Raw genomic sequence first — 20268 nt, 5'->3', positions numbered from 1 at the left:
CTTTGGTATCCTCCCCTATTGGGGATACAAGACTGCTAATACTGAATACTCAAAACTGAGTTCACATTTTCTTTTGAATTTGCATGTTAAATTTGCATTTCCTTCCTATCCTAATTCAGTTAGCTCAGTAGAGCCTTTGAACCTTCCTGGTTGGTTTTTTCTCTTTTTTTCAGGGCTTTATGTCTGCCTAATCAAGGTTCGACCCCAGTCAGAGGAGCTGCTCCAGGCCCTCAGCATGGCTGACACCTCAGTCTATGGGTGGGCCACACTAGTCAGTGAACGCAGCAAGAATGGAATGCAAAGAATCCTCATTCCTTTCATCCCAGCCTTTTACATCAACCAGTCAGAATTGGTTTTTAGACACAAACAAGACATCGTGGAGATAAGAGTACTGGCAGTGGATACAGTTCTTGAGAAGCTAGAGGTATGTTAAGGACTGAACCAAAACAGAACAAATCAGGGTTTCGAAAGAGAGATTTTTCATTCCCAGTCCAAGAGTAAAGGAAAGTTACTGAATGCCTCAATAAAATTCACCATAGGAAATTCTTAAACAGAATGAAGAAAATCTGTCCCCTTTACAACGCCGGGGGGCTCCCAGAGTCCAAAATCTAGGTCAGGAGCTTGTCAATCTGGAAGATAACACCAGTGCTATCTTAAAACAATCTTCAGAATTCTAGTTTAAAGCTTTTTTGAAGCCTATTTTATTCTCACAGATCATTTGCTTCCCTTATCCTTCAAAACACCTAAGTATGAAAAAGTAAATGACATTGTCAGACAGCTAGCTAGAACTAGAAATCCACGTGTCTTGCTGTATATGTTTAAAATTGGAATGTATTGATACAAAACTGATTTTTTGTCTTTCAAACAAGTGCCATTTTATCTTTTCTCCAAGGTCTTCCCCAGCTCTCCAGTTCTAGTGGTCTCTGGCCATAGGCACTCTTCCCTCATGCCTGGCCTGGCCATCTACCCTGTAAGAGTAGTCAACTTCACTTCCCTCCAGCAGATGGCATCACCTGTTTTCATCAATATTTCCTGTGTGCTCACCAGTCAAAGTGAGGCTGTGCTAGTGAGAGCTGTGAAGGATAAGTCTGGTGCAGGTGAGCATGGGAGGCTCCTATTTTTAATCTAGAGGAGGAAAGAAGACAGAATGTATCACCCACAATTTAGTTAATGGGAAACATTCAGCCACTTGACCAAGATTACTCAAACTGGCATGGATCTTTATATTCCAAGCCTAATCAAAATAGAACCTTCTGGTAGCTTTTTTATCATTAGATGGATGCTACACTTAACTTACATATTTAAGAATATGTCAGTTTTGGGGCTGGCCCGGTGGTACAGCAGTTAAGTGCGCACATTCCGCTTTGGCAGCCCAGGGTTCGCCGGCCCGGATGCTGGGTGCGGACATGACACCGCTTGGCAAGCCATGCTGTGGTAGCCATCCCACATATAAAGTAGAGGAAGATGGGCATGAATGTTGGCTCAGGGCCAGTCTTCCTCAGCGAGGAGAGGAGGATTGGTGGCAGATGTTAGCTAAGGGCTAATCTTCCTCAAAAGAAAAAATTTTTTTAAATAATGTCAGTTTAACATAAGTTTGTCAGCTTCATAAGTGTACTACTTATCCTATTTTAAACCTCTTGATAAGTGTTTCATTTTCTTCTAAAGTATTTAGCATGTCTTTTTGCATCAGGCAATGGGCAAATGGTGATAACCCTAGAATCAAGACTTAGCTTTCCAAAACCCTGATTCCAGCCATTACTCAGTTTAGAAATGATGCCAGGTTCGGGTTGGATGGGAACAAAGTTATGGAAACAGGTGCTAGGAAAGCCAGAGAACCATCCCGCTTATATTTGTCACTTACATTTGCTCATCCCTCAGTGGAGACAGTCTTTATCTTAATTATTAGGAATTAGACTGAACCCTAGTACATGTCCTAATGGGAAAAAGGTTTTTATTTTTATGTGCAATTGATATGTACTGGTCAATAAATATCTTAAACACATTTATATGCATTTTATTTTAATTCTCATAACTCTAAGGAGGTAGAGGTTTTTCCCTTTTAAAGAGTTGAGGAAATTGAGATGTTCAAGGTTCCATCACTAGAAAGTGTGCAACTCCCATCTGTACTCTTCCTACTAGAGCAGTTGTTTTTTTTTTTTAAGATTTTATTTTTTTCCTTTTTCTCCCCAAAGCCCCCCAGTACATAGTTGTATATTCTTCGTTGTGGGTCCTTCTAGTTGTGGCATGTGGGACGCTGCCTCAGCGTGGTTTGATGAGCAATGCCATGACCACGCCCAGGATTCGAATTAACGAAACACTGGGCTGCCTGCAGCGGAACGTGCGAACTTAACCACTCGGCCACAGGGCCAGTCCCTAGAGCAGTTTTTAAATCTAGGGTCATGGATCTCCACAAGGGTCCATGGATTGAATTCAAGGTGTCTATGACCTTGACTGGTAAAAAAAATTGAATCTTATTTTCAATTAACCTCTAACTGAAGGTTAGCATTTGATTATGAATATAGGCAACAAACTATAGTAGTATCAGCAGTATGTGTGACTTTGTCACCAATGGAATCCAAGTGTTTTCATATTCCAGTTGTCACATCTCAAAACATTTCACTTCAAAATTACAGTAGTTGTCAGCCCTAAAGCTATATACTTTTCTGTCACTAAAGCACACATACTACTGTATCAAAACTAGGCCTTTTAACATTTTGCTAACTGTATAACTATATCACAAATTAGGTTTTCTCTATTTTGATATAATTGGTTTCCTTTATTCCTACATATTTTATTTTTTGCATTTAATGACATTCTGAGATGGGAGCCATAGACTTCACCAGACTGCCCAAGTTGCCCACAGCAAAAAAAATGGTTAGAACCCCTGCAACTTCTTGGAGATAAGAGGGACCAGTGGGAACAGTACTACCACAGTGGGTGGGAGTGGTTAGATACAAATACCCAACCCAACCTTCAGCTCATTGACCTAGGCAGAAGTGCACCTACTGGTTTATGCCAGGCATGGTACCTACCGCAGAAATCAGATTAAAGACAGGGCCCAAGTGGAGAGAAAGGAATTAATTCAAGGTAGCCAGAACAAAGGGGTGCTAGAAAAGTGGGTAATGTGCCTCCTAAGTTTATTTGGACTTTCAACAGTGGGACTCGAAGAGGGATTAGTATTAATCTTTTTAGTGTATGCACCTCAAGCAACCTTATTCTTCAGTGAAGCAGTCTGTAAACAGTGTGAAGTTGTGAAAGAGCACAGTGAAGAGGTAAGACCAGTTAGGAGTCCAGAGGTATAGAGCCTATACTAGGGATGCAGAATAGGAACTAGTTAGGAGGGCCTGGTGACAATTTATAGGAGAAGGCCTGGAAGTTCAGGCAGTTTGGCAGGGCAGGGAGAGTTCATTTTTTAAGCATTGAAGAATTTGAAATAACCAAAGGCAGATGCCAAATATGCTTCAAAGACACAAGTCTAAAGTTTTATTGAGGACAAAGTTATATACAAATCAGAATGCTCCCAAGAAATGACATCCTGAGTAAAAAAGGACAAGAGGTGCCTGGATTTAAGTCATTGGTAATCCAAAGAAATATTTCAGGTTAGAGGTGTTAGAATTAAAAGTTCAATCACCATAGACTGTCACAAATTTGGTGAAGGGAAGCATGTCAAAGTACACAGGAAAGGTTAATAGGCATTTTAAAGTGGCAGAGGATTTAAATACCCTTTTGTAAGCTAGGACAAAGAAATAAAACGTTCAAGAATTGAAGGAGTTTATTTTGGAGATAAGAAAAAACAAGAGAGAGGTGGAGGAGCCAAATACAGTTCAACTTTTACTCTAGCAAAATGCAAAACAATTTCCTAGAGGGCTGGGTTTTGAGTGCTGCTAAGATACTTACGACCACCCCCAAGTTTTTAAATGCAGCATCTGCCCTGGATGTATAACTATTATCTTGTTTTGTTCTGGCCAATGCATAGCTCCATGTGAAGAGTCAGGTGTCATCCAGAAGTTTATGGGTTCTTACCAGGTCCTCCTCTTTACCCTCTTTGCGGTGGTGGCATCAACAGCTTTCATCTTTCTAGGTAAGGAGTCCTTACATTCAGCACCGTGGACTTTTGACTTGGAAACTGCCTTCATTTTATTTCACAAACTAAATGAGGATGAAAATTAGCTGTTTATCACATCTAATTTGGGACAAGCAGTTGAAACTGATTTAGACTCCCTACCCATCTAGTGGATTAAAGGTCCTACTCAACTTACTACTACCAAGCAGAAATAAACTGGACGTGGCAAACACACACTACTCAGAAGTAGAAACCACTGCTAAATCTTGATATAATCGCTAGTTTTGTTCAAATTCATAGCTAGAGATAATTCAAGCAACTCATCTACACCTGCATTTTCCCCTATCTTTTAGCCCTAAATTGAAAGAAAATACCTCTAAAAACTCATGGAATAAAAACTCCCTGTAAGTATATTACTATGAAGTTATTTAATTTGAAGCATTACTACTTTTTTATAGCAATACTTAAATCTCTAAATGTTAGAGTTGACTTTGCCCCTAAGGGTTTCCTCCAGTGAAAACAGATCTGCCTCTTTGGTGACATCTCCCTTGTTCTTTTTCCAGCATACAATGCCTTCCTAAACAAGATACAGACAGTTCCAGTTGTCTATGTACCAACTCTAGGCACATCACCGACAGGTAAAGAATCATCCTTATCTTTGAAAACTTCAGATATCCATGTTTTATTCACCCGTCATCTCCCTCCCTTCCTCCTTTACTTCTAGGTTCTTATACCTCCACACGTTCTCCTCCTCCCTTCGTGAGTCCACAACCCCCACCAGCCCAAAGTCGGCTACAACATTGGCTATGGAGTATAAGGCACTAACCTCTGCTTGGACGAGTCCCCTCAACTGTAGGGGAGTGGAGATTTCTAGCCCTAGACCCGGAGCCTAGCAGCAACCCCTAGACTCATCTCAAGCCTCCAAAGAAAGCTTCAGAGAACTGTTCATAAAGAATTCTAAGCCGTTTTGTATTAAAGTGGTGTGTTAGATTGTGTTTTGAAGATCAACTGTCAGTTCTTAATTCTAAGAAAACATAAAACTGAAAGTAAATATCCCATTTATATATTATCTCAGATTTTTAGTCAAACTCCAAAGATTTACTCCATGAGCCTACATGGACAGAAATATCCCAAATGTACTTTTTAAGTACGTGGCCACTTACTTGCCCCAAATGACTCTAGCAGTCCACTCTTCTGGTTGCCCCTGAATATTTGAGGTAGGAACTTCCTAGCAGTAAAACAAGACAATAAACAGGATGTATCCAAAATGTGTTTATTGGGATGGTTTCCCACTCATCTTGACTCAGGGTGCTTTTAGTGCTGCTTCCGTCTGAAGGAACATCCTGGAAGAAAGTTTCAGAGGTTAACTGACAGCAGCCTACTTACCCTGCCCACTCCCACAAAACAAAATGATGCCTGATGATCTACCCACAGGAAAGCTCTCTATTTTTCTCAACTCCTTTAGCTACTAGTCACTTAAGGACCTCATTATCAGCTTTGGCTCATAAGAAGCTCCTTTTATCACCCATCCATCTCAGCTTTAGACAGTAATCATTTGAGATTAAGAAATACATGGTTTCTGGTAATACTTCTGGGGAAAAGACTATGGAATCCAACTCTCTTTACAAGACAGTCTGATAACATATTATACAGGATCCCTCTCACTAGAAGATTCAAAGTCCAAAATCACAACATTCATTAAACCATTTACCTTCTGTAAGCCTTGCTTTTCCACCTGTAGGCTGGCAGAGAACAGTGGAGCAGCCAACACACAAAACTACTGTTTGTGCATGGCTAAAAACGGTGGTGATCTTATAGCATCCTAGAAAAAACATCAGGAAGGAGTTATATTTTTTCCATGCCCTTCTTCACTTACATGTATGCTATCATGTATTAACTGCTAAGACATTCATGTTATGTAAACTCTTGAAATTACTATCCTATTTTAAACTTGATTATCTGGCTCCAAGTATGTATTAATGTAGCCAACTCAGAAGCAATGTGGACTACCTATGATTTTTTTTGTCAACGAGTAACCACCATCCCAGAGCCTGAAAGGGGAAGGAGTGGAATCAACAATTATTCAAGGGTCAAGAGGATGCTCCACTTGGCAGGGAGGGACGGTCAGTAAGGGGTCAATGTATCCACTCCCTTGCCTTCAGGTACAAGTACATAAAACGACCAAAGCAGAAGCCCATCATCCCACTGTTTCCGAACACAAAGAAATGTCAGGGTTTGTATATGGAGTTTTGATGGCAGATCACTCTGGACACTAAAATGCAGAACTGTACCCATCTCACACATTCGAATTTTAAGAAACCAGGGCTGCTTTAAGGATACGGCACAGCTCACACTACACCTTTTTCCAGTTCTTGGGGTCCAGGGCTGTCCCCATACTGCAAGCTATCTCCTCACCCGGGCATTTCACATCCATGAAGTAGGAATTGGGGCTCTGCACCAGGCGCTTCTTCTTGTGTTTCCTCTTCTCCTCTTCTGGAGAGGGATGCAGGAGATCCTTTGCGAGCTAGGAGAGGCAGAAAGGCAGAGATTTAGAAACCAACGGCGAAAATGGGATGATCGAAAACAGCTCCCACTGCCACACACCGGGGAGAGCTCGCCCCTCGCCGCCCCTGGTGTCTGCGCAGCTGGGCCGCCATCTTATCTGCTCTCTGCTCCTGTCTATGCAGGGGGCCCCGCGGGCCTCTGCGGTCCCTGTGGTTAATGTCCTAGGAAGTGCGGAGGGCAAACGAAGGCCCTCTACGATCCGAAATCAGCGTGCGGGGAGCCTGCGGACAGAAGAGCAAGATCTCCGCCGAAACCTGGACCAAGGAACTCACAGGCATGTTCTCGTGGAGAGGTCGTCACCGCCGGAAAGGAGCGAAAGCGGAAATCCTGCTCCTTATATCCGTCATCATGCAGGAAGTGACGCCCGGGCCTTCAGCCGCCATCTTGGGAAGGTCCCTCTCTTCAGGGTTTGTCTGTGGTGGGGGTGAGAGGAGGCTGCCATTTTCGGAAGGTCTCTAAATGATAGTCATGACACAGTGTGTCGCCATGTTGAGAGAGGGAGCTTGCTGTCTTAAGAACGTCAGCGTTTGATCTCTGTCAGGGGATAAATAGACACTTTTTAAGTTTCCTGCTACACTTTAACAGTTGAAAACAGCGAGACCGAGCCATGTGGGGACTTCTTAAATTTCTTTACTATTTTTCAATTGGTTTAGTCTGCCCATTTTTAACAATTCAGAAATGTAAATATTAGAAAAGAAAGTCCTCCTCATGTTTCCGCCACCCCCATCCTACTCAGGGTTAAGCAGTGTTAAATTTTAACCTGGGCCAGTCCTGTGGCCGAGCGGTAAAGTTGTGTGCTCTGGTTCAGATCCCTGGTGCGGACGTGGCACTGCTCACCAGGCTGTGCTAAGGCGCAGTCCCACAGAGCACAACCAGAAGGACCTACAACCAGAATATTCAACTATGCACTGGGAGGCTTTGGGGAGAAGAAGAAGAAAAAAAGATTGGCAACACATGTTAGCTCAGGTGGCAATCTTTAAAAGAAAATTTTGGGGGGCCGGCTCCGTGGCTGAGTGGTTAAGTTCGCGGCTCCGCTGCGGCGGCCCAGGGTTCGGATCCTGGGCGGGGACATGGCACCGCTCATCAGGCCACGTTGAGGCGGCGTCCCATGTCCCATATCCCACAACCCGAAGGACCTGCAGCTAAGATATACAACTGTGTCCGCGGGGGGTTGGGGGAAATAAAGCAGAAAAAAAAAAAAAAAAGATTGGCAACAGTTGTTAGCCCAGGTGCCAAGCTTAAAAAAAAAATTTTTTTTTAATTGTCTCCTTCCACTCCTTTCCCTCTAACAATAATTACATCAAACACTTATATAGTGATTACTATGTGCATACTTCTGACTGCTTTACATATGTTAATTAATCTTCACAACTCTATTGAGTTGATGCTATTATCATGCACATTTTACAGCTTAGGAAAGTCATGCCTAGAGAAGTTAAATAAGTTGTCCAAAGTACTACTAAACTGCCTTCCAAAAAGTTTGTGCCAGTTTACATTCCCGCATCCTTTTCTCCCATTTTCACCAGCACTGCCCTTCCAAGATTTATAATTTTGGCAGGATTTACACCTTTGACAAGGAATGAGAAGAAAGGAAAAAGAAGACCAAAGCATCATCTTCTATAATAATGACCAAAGGTTTAGAATGTTCATTTGTCATAACGGAGGAATGAGATGACCCAAATGGCATTTGGGGACCTGGTTAATTCCAGAGAAAAGGAATAGGGCAAAGCATGTGAGTTCCAATCAGAGATGTGCTGGTAAAAGTTTAACAACCAGCTCTGTGGAAGAAAGCTCTGATTTATTGTCTTTGCTAATGTCAGTGGTATAAATACTCCCACCATGGCTGATTTCAAATGCCCAGTGTGACGTCATTAAACACAGAGTTAGAAGGGCTGGCCCTGTGGCCCAGTGGTTAAGTTCACACGCTCCAATTTGGCGGCCTAGGGTTTCACCAGTTCGTATCCTGGGCGTGGACATGGCACCGTTCATCAGGCCATGTTGAGGCGGCATCCCATATAGCACAACCAGAAGGACCTACAACTAGAATATACAGCTATGTACTGGGGGGCTTTGGAGAGAAGAAGAAAAAAGAAGAGGAAGATTGGCAACATGTGCTAGTGCAGGTGCCAATCTTTAAAAAAATAAATAAATAAACACAGAGTTAGAGACATGCACAATCTGTCCTCATGAGCCAATCAGAACTGGTTAGAGCACATTATTGTTGGGTGGGTGGGAAAAACCTATGAGGAAGTGACATTTAGGCTGAGATCTGAAAGACAAGGAGTCAGTCATACAACATGCTGGGGAAAAAGCATTCTAGGCTGAGAGAAGAGCTTGTGAATACAAAACCTAAGGCCAGAATGAGCCTGCAATGGAGGAAAAGGCATTGTTGCCGAAGCTCTGAGAGCTAAGGGGAGAGTACTACCAAGATGAGATTCCAGTGAAAGAAGATATACACCAGCATAAATACAGTTTAGACAGGTGAGCAAGAATAATACGGTGGATGAAAAAGTCCAGATCCAGGCAAAATAAGATGAAAAGAAAAAGAACTGATGGATTTTTATCAGAACAATCTATGAAAATTGAAGAGTTAAGGGCTGATGAGAGGTGGTTTGGCAAGTGAGGAGAAATAGAGAAGACTCAAGGTTTGTGACACAGCTTGAAGACATAATGGGAGGTGAGAGAATGGACAAAAGGGGATCGAATAGTTGTGTTTTAGAAGGGACAAACTTGGGCACAGAAGGTGACAAGGATAAGTGAAGTGACAAAAGATGCCTTCTCACAACCAGTACACTATTGTTATACAAAGACGATTCTATTGACCCACTATTAGAAAAGCAGATATTTTGAGTAATTTTTTCCAAAGGCGAAAATAAACTTGATTCTTTATAGCCATGCTTTCCGTACTTCAGCTTCCTGGTTGCCAAGGCTACATATTCACAGCTTGTTCAGTGGAGTATCAGGAGTACTGGTCAGGGCTGTGTTAAAAGATCCACAATTCATCAAAAAAAATGAGACCAGACATTTGTAGTCCCAATTTGTCTTCCTGGGCTTGCTTGTCAGATAAATCACACATAAGGTCCCAGAAGGAAGTCTGTTTCATCTGAAGCCCCAGAATGTGTCTAGGTGAACTCTGGGGAGGCGAGCAGGGCGGGGAGGCGCGGAGGGCGGACGGGGGAGTTGGTGGCTGTTGGTATTGGGGTAAGGTGGGGCTGATTCAGTGTATAATTAATTTTAATTTTCACTGTGTTCCACCAGGGGGCAGACGGACACAACAACTAACCTACTCCAAGGCATCCCGCTTTTTTCAAAAGGAGTGGGGATTCTAGAACTAAGGGCTTGGAACACTAACATCAGAATTCTAGAACTGTCCCAGAAAGCTTCTATCTCCCTTGAATAGCCCTTCCAAAACTCAGCCTTCAGTTTTTGTTAAGTCCCAATGCCATCCCCTCCGTCACCCTTATTTTCCCAAACTTTTCCCTTCCCCTAATTGCTCTAAAATTCCTCTTCCACCGATCATCTTGGTTAATCTTCTACTTCCCTTCACTCCAGCTTCTCTGGCCTCAGACTGGAAAAGTTAGGTCACAAGAGCTGGACGATAGTAAGCAAAAATTTGTGGGAAATGGCGAGAGAGGTAGGCCAGCCTAGGCTGGGAAGGGAAAGCCCAGTGAAGAGGAGGCTGGGCTGGCTGCCCTGGCCGGGCGAAAGGGGTGGGCGGGCAGGGGGTGGGGCCCAGAGGAGTGCCGCCTCTCCTCCTTCCCGGAGCCTGGGCGGAGAGGGAGGAAAACTTCTTCCTGGCCTGGGCTCCGGCTGCTCTGTCTGCCAACCCTCCAATCCCGCCTACCAGTGCCCGGCGCTTCCCCACCCCTCCCCCGGCTCCCCCAGTGTCCGCCATGGCCAAAGCCTACGACCACCTCTTCAAGTTGCTGCTGATCGGGGACTCGGGGGTGGGCAAGACTTGTCTGATCATTCGCTTTGCAGAGGACAACTTCAACAACACTTACATCTCCACCATCGGTGAGCCCACTGGCCATATCCCAGACCCCGGACTCCCCTATGCCCTCATCCTCCAGCTCCTGAATTACTGGTGACCCCTCTTTTCAGTCCCCTGAGAAAGAGGTTTCTAAACTCCAGTCCCTCAGCCCTGTCTCAGACCCATCCCCCATACATGTCTGTGGATGGTACCCAAACCTCTAACTTCTCTGAGGTCTCCTGGTAACTCCAGTTTGGCCAGCCCCTCATTTTCTTGGTACCATCCTTCTCCTTCATCTCCTCAAATCCACATGAACCCTTCTCTATTTCTCTCTCAGCTCCGCTTCCCCCACCCCCATTCACCTAGAACTCTTGATCTACTCTCCATATTTCCTGTATCCCCTCTCCCTGAACATCTTTCTCACAATTCTGCTACCCTCTTTCTGTCCCGCTGAGTTTCAAACTCTCCCATTGTATCCCCCACCTTACCATCTATTTCTTAGTCTCCTTGTCCCTCAACTTGATAGGGGGTTAGGGAGGGTGCAACAGAGTGGCCGAGTGTGCTGGAGGGTGGCCCAAGGACTGTGATCATGAATATGCAGTCAGCCTGGTAAGGAAGGTGGGAAAGAGGGGACTTTTGGGGTCTCTGAGTCAGCCTGGTGACTCAGCCTCCTTCCTGGGGCTCCCAACAGGCTTGGGGGAGGTGCCCAAGTTTCCACCAAGAACATTGTCTCCCCTCCTCCTCTCCCATCTTTCTTAATCTCCTCTGGCCTGGGAAATAAGACAAGGAGAGTCTCTAGACAATTCTGGTTAGAAAGGGAAAGGAAAAATGCCCCTCTTTCCTAGTTCAGTCTCAGGAGGAATCTTGTTCAGCCTCAGACTTTCTTGGTTCCAAGCCTGGCCTACTAGTTAATTCACATAGAGTGGCATCAGCTACTTTTCCCTCACTCTTTACCCTATAGGGCCAGGAGAGTAAGTGGAGTACCGAGAGTAGAGGGTTCTAAAAACCAGAAAGGAACAGAAATCTGAAAGTAATATTTTGGAGGAGACAGACTGAATTGAGAGAGTTGTCAGCTGGCATGTCTGACTACTCAAAAGGTCCCTTAAGGGCCCTAAGCCTCCCTGCAGAATTTTTATTACCTTCTCCCCCCAAAGTCCATAAACTCTAAGTAAAAACAATTATGCTTGCTGTACAAATACAGCTTTGAGAAAATTCTCCTAGTTTTACACTTCCAACAAGATTGCTTCTCAAGTGCCTCCCCTTCAGAATTTCTGGCATTGCTGCTGCTCCATTCCAGTCTTTCCTACCACACACTTTTACATGCACACGCGTACATGTGTGCACTCTCCACCCTAGGAATTGATTTCAAGATCCGCACTGTGGATATAGAAGGGAAGAAGATCAAACTGCAAGTCTGGTGAGTGAATCCCCCAGGACTCCTAACCAGACCTCCTCATTTACTTCCTGTAAACTTTTTCCTTCCATTTTGCTTCATTTCTCTCCCTTTCCCCATTGTTCCTTCCAGTTCTTCTCCTAATCCATTTCTGTCACCTAACTCAGATGTCTTTCCATCTCTCTTCCTGCTCGCTTAACTATTTTCAGCTTTTTTCTAACTCTCTTGCCTCTCCTGGCTCCAGAGCATTTTCTGAACTTGACAACAAATCGCTGTTGAGCTATAATGTGGAAACAGGCTCTAAGCAGTTAAATAGCAAATAGCAGAATTATACTTGACTCTAAGTCTAGTACTCTCTTTAAATTATGGAGAGCCTGGAAAGCTAAGTGCAGAGGTTTGACTTGACTGTCATAAGGAAGCTGGAGCCCCTGAAGGTGTTTAAGTGGTAGAGGCTTAATGGAGGATTTATGACAAAATAGATAAGAGTAGGCTGTGGCTCAAATTCTGGCTCTGTTACAGAATGACCCTCGTCAGTTATTTAGCCTCTCCAAATCTGTTTCCTCATTTGTAAAATAAGGATAATAAAACATGTCTCACAGGGATAGAGTGAAGATTAGATAAAATGGCACATACATATAAAATGATCCATACGCGGTGCTTGGCAGAGTAAGCATCCAGTGAATAAACCAGAAAGATCTTGTTTCTTAGGCCTCTACCATCTCTCAGTATTAGCCCAACTGTCTTTCATCCCTTTCCCCCTTTGCTGTTTCCTGATTCTGTTCCTGTCAGCCCCACACTGTTATAAAAAGCTAAATTCTTAGCCAAGGGGAATGCTCTCTTTGAAGAGCCCTTCCCTCTATCCCACCGCATGAAATATTCCACCTCTTCAGGGACACAGCTGGCCAAGAGCGATTCAAGACGATAACTACTGCCTATTACCGGGGAGCCATGGTACGAAGTGTGGGTCTGGACAAGGGATGAGGGCATGAGGCAGTAGAATGTAGGTTTATGAGTACAGAGGGGCAGGGGTTGGAGCAGGGAAAAATGGGGGGCACAGTGTCGGTTGCAGAGGACCCCACATGGCCTAGTGATTAGACTCCTGGATAGAACTCGCAGGGTCATTTAGAGGACAGTGGGAAGCCTAAACAGGGGAATATGGTCTAAGGCTCCATTGTGAACTCTGCCATCCCCCAGGGCATTATCCTAGTATACGACATCACAGATGAGAAATCCTTCGAGAATATTCAGAACTGGATGAAGAGCATCAAAGAGGTAAGGACCCTCCCAGAGAGATGGGGGAATTGGGTAGAACCTGGAGGATGAAGAGGACTGTGAAGATGAGCAGGACCCAACTTTTACTCATCTTACCCTTTTGCTCCCAGAATGCCTCCGCTGGGGTGGAGCGCCTCCTGCTGGGGAACAAGTGTGATATGGAGGCCAAGAGGAAGGTGCAGAAGGAGCAGGCCGATAAGGTAAAGACCAAGCTGGGCAATGTTCTGGAAAAGGGCTGGGAGGGCCAAGATAAGGTCAGATTGCAGAAGACTTGGCTACTGCCCTTTCTTCAACTTTCTTCTTCCCATTTCACTCCCTACAGTTGGCTCGGGAGCATGGAATCCGATTTTTCGAAACAAGTGCCAAATCCAGTATGAATGTGGATGAGGTGAGAGACACCCCACTCCACCCCCTGAAGAGATGACGTATTGGAAGATAGATTTTTCTTCCCCTCCAATCTGTTCTGACCAATCTCTCCTTTCCCCATTAGGCTTTCAGTTCCCTGGCCCGGGACATCTTGCTCAAGTCAGGAAGCCGGAGATCGGTGAGTTGGTTCTGCTGGGCTAAGCCCCACTATGTATTTGTATGTTGGGAGTAAAAACTGAAGAGGGGAGCAGTGCTAAGACTTCGCATGAGGGTGGGTCCCCTTCAAACAGTTCATAGCCTCAGACTCCAGCGAGCTATTCTCATCCTGACCCTGTGCCCTTCTCCATCTAGGGAAACAGCAACAAGTCCCCCAGCACTGACCTGAAAACTTGTGACAAGAAGAACACCAACAAGTGCTCCCTGGGCTGAGGACCCCTTTTTGCCTTCCCACCCTAAGCCTGGAGGCTGAACCTGAGGGAGGCAGGGCTGAGCGGCTGGGCCGGGGAGAAATAGCAGGTGGGGCTTGGAGTGATAGAGATGGGTAGACGGTGGAAGAATGAGGAGAAAATGGAGAAGAAAAAAGGAAGGAGAGGGAAGGAAAGAGGAAAAGAAGGAAAGGAGGCAGAATAGGCAAGGTGAAGAGAAAGAATTGAGGAAGTGAAAAAAGGTGAGAAGGAGGTAGGGAGAGAGGGAGGAGGAAAGGAGGGATACATGGCCCTGGGCCTCAGACCTTCCTTTTGTTTCCAGGGCAAACATAAATGTAAATAAATGATTGCTTTATTCTCATACTGGGTCAGGTTTTAGCGTCCTGTGAGAGGCTGGCTCAGTGCCACCCTCTGAAGGTTTGGTCCTGTCTTGTCACTCTACATGGTCTTTCTCAGTATTAAAGGCTGCCATTTGCACAAATGTCCCTGGTTTGGGTAACTTCCATCATTGTTGGAATTGCTCTCTACTCATAAACCTAATCCTCCCTCTCTAAGGTGGTTGGTCTGCCTGAATCTGGCTGGGTTCCTGTGATGCCAGGACTAGTCCTGCAGTTCTCCCTTCCCCAGCTGTTTATTTGATGAGGAAAACAGCAAGGAACAGAGACCCTGACAGTCTGGACATCTTCTTTCCATGATGGGGTTTAGAGGATCCTTGTGGGCAGAGCCCTGTCTAAGAGATTCCGAAAGAGGAGGAAGACTCTTTCTTGGGCCTCCCCAGGGGAGTGACAGCCCAAGCCTCAGGGAAATAACAGGACCTGGGATTGTGTATCCAGTGATTTCTGCAAGCACCTTTGAGTTTGCCAGGAATGCCGTTAGGCAGCTGGTAGGCATTATTATCTGCTTTTATAGATGAGGAAAATGAGACACAGAAGAGGTTCATTTACTAATAAATACTTTATTGAGCATCTACTATGTACCAAGCACAATGGTCAAGTTAAACATAACCATTGGGTGGTACTTAGCAGAAGAGGGACAAGCAAATTTTAACAAACACAGCTCCTAACTACTGCATAACAAAGAGGGAAAACTATTGGGAAGCAAAAGAACCACCACCAGAAAGCTTGGCTTTGATATACAGGGCCCTCAAGTATGCATAGTTCCCTTTACCCTTTCACATTAAACAGCAAAATTATCTCACAGACTTGATCTTTTAACAGGACAATGAAAATGTCAGGTTTGGTTTGGACAAAACACTATTAGAAAAATCCTCTCATTTTATTCATAGATATTATGTTCAAGGCATTTAAGAAATCCCCAAGCCTACAGTATGCAAATCTGTGGCACAACCCTTGAGTCAGCAGCAAAAGCGTTTTTTGTGCTGCTGAGGGTTTTTTTGCTGAGGCAGATTGGCCCTGAGCTAACATCTGTTGCCAATCTTCCTCTTTTTGCTTGAGGAAGATTTTCCCTGAGCTAACATCTGTGCCAGCCTTCCTCTATCTTGTACGTAGGTCACCACCATGGCATGCCACCACCAAGTGGTGTAGGTCTGCGCCCGGGAACTGAACCTGGGCTGCCGAAGCAGAACTTAACCACTAGGCCACGGGGCTGGCCCCATGTGCTATTGTTTTGTTGGTAAAAGACAACACTCAAAAAAAGTACGACAGTGATGGGAGAAGAACCTGGGAAATGATTTGATAACTGTATTAAGTATCCAAACTTCAATGAGGTAATGATCCTTATGTGTGGCTTATGTTTGAGCTCTGTAGTCAACTGCCCAGCTGGTTTAATTTGCTCACGAGATGAGGAAAGACTTGCATTTTATGAATCCCAGGAAGAAAACTGACTGATATCTTCATCATACCCCAGAGCAGGTATTTTAAAATCCAGTTTCAGTGTAGAGATCCTATTCAATTGCTTGGGACAGCTATTGGAAGTGAGATCTTATAAAATCTCACAGCTTGTCATGAGACATGGTAGGACTGGGTAAAAAGTAACAATACTAGAAGATATCAGCCAAAACTTATATTATAGCTAAAAACTGTTGGGCAAAAACCCACACCCTACTTTCTGTAACATACGACTATTTTTTTTTTTTTTTTGAGGAAGATTAGCCTTGAGCTAACTGCTGTCAATCCTCCTCTTTTCACTGAGGAAGACTGACCCTGAGCTAACATCCATGCCCATCTTCCTCTACTTTTTTATACGTGGGACGCCTTCCACAGCATAGCTTGCCAAGCGGTGCCATGTCTGCACCCGGTATCCGAACCAGCGAATGAACCCCAGGCCGCCGAAGCGGAACCTGCACACTTAACTGCTGCAGTACCGGGCCGGCCCCAACATACCACTATTGACACAAACAGGCAGATAATTAACTTAAAGGAATGCATAAATAGTCTCAAGCAAAATTAAAGCTCAGCCCTCACCAGGCTTTTTTTTTCCCAACTCCCACCCAATGATCTTTCCACAGACTGATAGTTTCTGCTCTTGAGAAGCCAGCTTTAAGTTTTAGGGGGAAGACAGAATTTATGGGATATAGCGCCAGATACGCTGTTAATCCCAAAATAAAGTGCTTTAGTCCTTAGGGCTGTTGGGGAGAGGAGGGAGCTGTGGTCTTTAGGCTAGAAAAACTTATGGGGGAGGAGAATGTGGAACAGAGTTAGCAAGAAACAAGTATGGGGATAAGCCCTTTGATCTGGAGAAGTGGGGTCCAGATTATTATTATATAAAGTTTAAGTACCTCCTATCTATCTACTGAGCATCTAAGAAAACAAAACTCACATGATCCAGTTGTCTGGGAGGCTGCTGACATACATATATGTAAAACTAGGACAATTCTGGCAGCATTAGGATAGTGACCAATATGTTCCCAGACAGTAAAGCATGAACCCAGAGTGTGGGTCAAGTCACTGAGGTTCTGGATATGTATCAAGGTTTAACTGCATAGGGATGGAAAACAGACATAAATCCTTAGCCCTGGAGTTGAAAGTCTGGGCTCAAGCCTCAGCTCTCACTCACTAGCTGGGTGACCTTGGACAAGTCACTTATACTCTGAGCTTACTCATAAAGCAGGGATAATACCAACTCTGATTCCTCAGGATTACTGAGGAGGATCAAAATGAGCTAAATGTTGCATTCAAAAAGTATGATACAAATGTGAGGCAATATAATTAGAAGAGAATAAGGAAAGTGTTTTCATACACAGGTGATTTGCATCTCGCCAAAAAACCCTAAAAATGCATATTAGCATTTCCATTTTATGTTGAACACTGAGAACCAGATACCGTCCTAGAGTAACATAGCTCATAAGCACCTTAGACACAACACTCATTGGGACTTCAAATCTCATACTTTCCTCGTTGCACTAAAGATTATTCCATTATATAGGAGCAAGAGAGAGCCGAGAACATTTGAGGTTATTCAAAGGACCAGTTCTGGGGAGTAATTTAGCAATTAAGCTAAGAGAAGGTGACATCTGAGTACTAGAGCTGAGTGGGAGCAAAGAGACAAGGGAAGCCTTCAGGTTCACTGTGGGTCTCGGGAGAAAGTGCAGTTTCGCCTCCATCCCTGGGCCGCCAACCCCCCTTCTCCCTTGACCATCCACCGAGGCGGGAAGGATGAGATGGGGAAGAGTGTCCGGAAGGCTGAGGCTGAATGGTGAATCGCGGGTTTTAAGGAGGGAGCAAAGTCCTGAGAGGACGACGGATTGTTCTTTTTTACGTCTCGCTGCTGACCGAGCCCAGAATGGGTAAGGAGGCGACAGCCCAGGGAGCAGCGAAGCGAGAGAGCAGGCAAGCCTCACAGCCGCCATTTCCCGCTCCGGCGGAGGCTTGCCAGGCCCAGCATGCCCCGCGGCGCGAGCCAATGGCCGCGGTCGTCGCACTGGCGCCGTGACGGCCGCCACCACCCGGAAGACTACAAGCCCCGACAGGCTGCAGCTCGCGCGCCCCCGCCCCCGCCGACCGGCCCGCGCTCGGGATCCTCGGCGGGGCAAGATGGCCGCGCCGCGAGCGGGAGCGCAGGGGAGGGGCTGCTAGGCCCGACGAGCGGCCGAAGACCGAGCGCGCGGCCCCGAACGACCGATGCGCCTTGGCTTCTCGCCGTGGCTATGGGGACGCCCCGATAGAGCCTTTGGCCCGATAGGCAGCCCCAACATCTCGCAGTCCTGACCTGGAACCTCCGGAGGGCTGCGGAACGAGCGCCGCCTCTGCGCTCCGGCCGGGGCACGAGGCCAGTCGAGCGGACAGGCGCGACCCTGAGCGCCCCATGCCTGCGGGCGCGGGGAGGCGTGGCCTCCCCCCAGGCCGCCACCTCTGCTGGTTGCTCTGCGCTGTCACCTTAAAGCTCTGGTGAGGAGGGGCTGAGGGCAGGGAAAAAGGGGGGACGGGAGGAGCGGGTCGTCGCCGTCCCCGGAGATGAGGGATACTGTGTCTCTGCACCGCGGAGGCGAGGTGGCGGGGGAGGGGGTCTGGTTTCTGGTTTCTGACTTTTGCGCTTTTCCCCCTCACCCGCTGCAGCCAAGCAGACGCGCCGGTGCGGGAGGAGAAGCTGTCAGGTGGGTGATGGCCTGAGAACCCCGCGCCCCCATAGTTTTGTTTCGTTTTTACATCCTCCCATATACCAAGAGCACAGGTGGAAAAGGGCGGCACCATGGAGAGAGGGCATTCAGCTGTGCTGGGAAGTTGGATGGGCAGAAGCTTTGGGAGAAATATTTTCTGAATGAGGTCTGGGGCTGGCATTTCTCTTCCCTTTTAGTGAGCGCCTCAAATTTGCCGTGCTGGCTGGTGGAAGAGTCTGTGGTGGCAGAAGAGTGTGCTCCATGTTCTAGTTTCCAGGCTGTGAGTATCTGTTTTCTGGCCCTTTTTTTCCCCACATCTAATCAGTCCCTAAGTCTTACTAAGTGGGCCTCTGCATTATCTTTTCGTCTTTTTCCTCGCAGTCTCAGTATATGTCCAAATCTTAACTTATCTCCCCCCGAAAATGTGCCCTTTTCTTTCCAAGTTAAGGCAATGTTTAGCTAATAACCATGTTATGTTCATTTTTAATCCAGTAGGCTCTGGAACCTGTCCCCACCTCTCCTAGACTATTGCCCCTGGAATGTTCTTTCTAACACACATTTCTAAGCAGGCAGCCGCCACTTCCACCATCCCCATCAGAACTCTTCATTAGATCTCTGTTGCCTACCATCTCTGAGCCATAGCACTTGGGCACCTGCCCCTTCGACTGGCAGCCTTTCTGCTTCTCCTGCTGCCCCTTCCTAACATGTGCTTTGGTCCTTTTCTCCTGGCAGAAAACCACCCCTGAGTGTGGTTCCACAGGGTATGTGGAGAAAATCACATGCAGCTCATCTAAGAGGAATGAGTTCAGAAGGCAAGTGCTATTTCTCTTCTTGAAACCCCCTAGCTCACCTCTGCTCCTAGGACTTTAGGTAGATAGTCCCACCTCTTCTTCTTGGTCTAAAAGTAGCATGGCATATTGGAGCCAAATTACTTGAACTCAAGTCCCAACTCTACTCCTCAACACTATATTACTGGTCATATTTTCTCATGAGTAAAATTGGTTAACACCAGCTCTGCTTCCCTCACCAGAAAATGAAATGATATATCGGAGTGGGACTTATGTACTGTAAACACATTAGAAGGCTGAATCTGGTTTTCTCTTTTCCCCCTGGATATATCTTGGTTAGGCTGAAGTAGAAGAGAGATTAGAGAGTGAGGCTATCTGACCTTCCCTGGGAATAACTGTTTCTTCCTGCCCTCAGCTGCCGCTCAGCTGTGATGGAACAACACTTATTCTGGAAATTTGAAGGTGCTGTCGTGGGTGTGGCCTTGGTCTTCGCTTGCCTTGTCATCATTCGTCAGCGACAGCTGGACAGAAAGGCTCTGGAAAAGGTCCGGAAGCAAATCGAGTCCATATAGCTACCTGCTCCCCTTTTATATGGGTCTTAGCGACCCTACCTCAGACAGAGAAAGTAGAATGGACTGGCTTATGCCCCTGGTTCTTTGGAACCTTGTGGTGGCACCCCCTTTCTCCCATCTTCCTCCTTTGGATCATTAATGAGCACAATAAACAGAGTAAAATAGTTTCCTTCTCTACTGTAATTGGTTTGGGGCAGAAGTCATGGAGGCAGAGAGGGAAAGGGGATGGGAACTTTAGCCCTGTTTACCAAACACGTATCTTTCCCCCCTCTACTACTCATTTACCACATTCAGGA

The 20268-nt window shown here is 45.8% G+C and overlaps 4 protein-coding genes across 5 annotated transcripts in view; 3 read left to right on the top strand and 1 right to left on the bottom strand.

Annotated features, from left to right (window-relative positions):
- Window positions 1-5069, top strand: part of NUP210L (nucleoporin 210 like) — a 91226-nt gene extending 86157 nt beyond the window's left edge. Inside the window, exons 36-40 of the mRNA XM_044757807.2 lie at window positions 174-424; window positions 893-1097; window positions 3977-4081; window positions 4627-4701; window positions 4788-5069. Of these exons, the coding sequence (XP_044613742.2) occupies window positions 174-424; window positions 893-1097; window positions 3977-4081; window positions 4627-4701; window positions 4788-4888 (737 nt within the window). The 3' untranslated portion in view covers window positions 4889-5069. The remainder of the gene's footprint in view (window positions 1-173; window positions 425-892; window positions 1098-3976; window positions 4082-4626; window positions 4702-4787) is intronic.
- Window positions 5070-5320: 251 nt separating this feature from the next.
- RPS27 (ribosomal protein S27) lies at window positions 5321-7162 on the bottom strand. Its single transcript, XM_014864933.3, has 4 exons — window positions 6901-7162; window positions 6479-6587; window positions 5775-5885; window positions 5321-5406 (listed from the first exon to the last, which is right to left on the bottom strand). Exons 1-4 carry the CDS (start codon window positions 6904-6906, stop codon window positions 5378-5380), a joined length of 255 nt encoding a protein of 84 aa, XP_014720419.1. The 5' UTR covers window positions 6907-7162; the 3' UTR covers window positions 5321-5377.
- A 3073-nt stretch (window positions 7163-10235) lies between these two features.
- On the top strand, window positions 10236-14538 carry RAB13 (RAB13, member RAS oncogene family). Of its 2 annotated transcripts, XM_014864934.3 has the most exons (8): window positions 10363-10645; window positions 11958-12018; window positions 12885-12945; window positions 13189-13266; window positions 13377-13466; window positions 13589-13654; window positions 13757-13810; window positions 13984-14418. In XM_014864934.3, exons 1-8 carry the CDS (start codon window positions 10522-10524, stop codon window positions 14059-14061), a joined length of 612 nt encoding a protein of 203 aa, XP_014720420.2. In that variant the 5' UTR covers window positions 10363-10521; the 3' UTR covers window positions 14062-14418. The 2 variants fall into 2 exon arrangements, with proteins under 2 accessions (XP_044613783.1, XP_014720420.2); XM_044757848.1 differs by lacking the exon at window positions 11958-12018 and having other exon boundaries at window positions 10236-10645; window positions 13984-14538.
- A 3292-nt stretch (window positions 14539-17830) lies between these two features.
- JTB (jumping translocation breakpoint) lies at window positions 17831-20137 on the top strand. The gene is made up of 5 exons (XM_014864940.3): window positions 17831-18403; window positions 18572-18609; window positions 18810-18892; window positions 19345-19424; window positions 19816-20137. The coding sequence occupies exons 1-5, from the start codon at window positions 18321-18323 to the stop codon at window positions 19970-19972; spliced, it is 441 nt and encodes a 146-aa protein (XP_014720426.1). The 5' UTR covers window positions 17831-18320; the 3' UTR covers window positions 19973-20137.
- The last annotated feature ends 131 nt before the right edge of the window (window positions 20138-20268 follow it).

This window comes from Equus asinus, chromosome 25 (assembly GCF_041296235.1).
Source record: "Equus asinus isolate D_3611 breed Donkey chromosome 25, EquAss-T2T_v2, whole genome shotgun sequence".
Lineage (NCBI taxonomy): Eukaryota > Metazoa > Chordata > Mammalia > Perissodactyla > Equidae > Equus > Equus asinus.
Note: the sequence above shows the minus strand (reverse complement) of the source record. Positions and strands in the feature narration are given on the sequence as shown.

Coding starts and splice junctions, on each gene's coding strand:
- JTB (XM_014864940.3), top strand. CDS start 18,321: ATGCCTGCGGGCGCGGGGAGGCGTGGCCTCCCCCCAGGCCGCCACCTC. Junction 18,404..18,571: donor GCTGTCACCTTAAAGCTCTG/GTGAGGAGGGGC, acceptor CACCCGCTGCAG/CCAAGCAGACGCGCCGGTGC. Junction 18,610..18,809: donor GCGGGAGGAGAAGCTGTCAG/GTGGGTGATGGC, acceptor CTTCCCTTTTAG/TGAGCGCCTCAAATTTGCCG.
- RPS27 (XM_014864933.3), bottom strand. Junction 5,886..6,478: donor CATGGATGTGAAATGCCCGG/GTGAGGAGATAG, acceptor TGTTTTTTCTAG/GATGCTATAAGATCACCACC. Junction 5,407..5,774: donor AAAAGCAAGGCTTACAGAAG/GTAAATGGTTTA, acceptor ACTTTCTTCCAG/GATGTTCCTTCAGACGGAAG.
- RAB13 (XM_044757848.1), top strand. CDS start 10,251: ATGGCGAGAGAGGTAGGCCAGCCTAGGCTGGGAAGGGAAAGCCCAGTG. Junction 12,946..13,188: donor CCTATTACCGGGGAGCCATG/GTACGAAGTGTG, acceptor GCCATCCCCCAG/GGCATTATCCTAGTATACGA. Junction 13,655..13,756: donor CCAGTATGAATGTGGATGAG/GTGAGAGACACC, acceptor TTTCCCCATTAG/GCTTTCAGTTCCCTGGCCCG.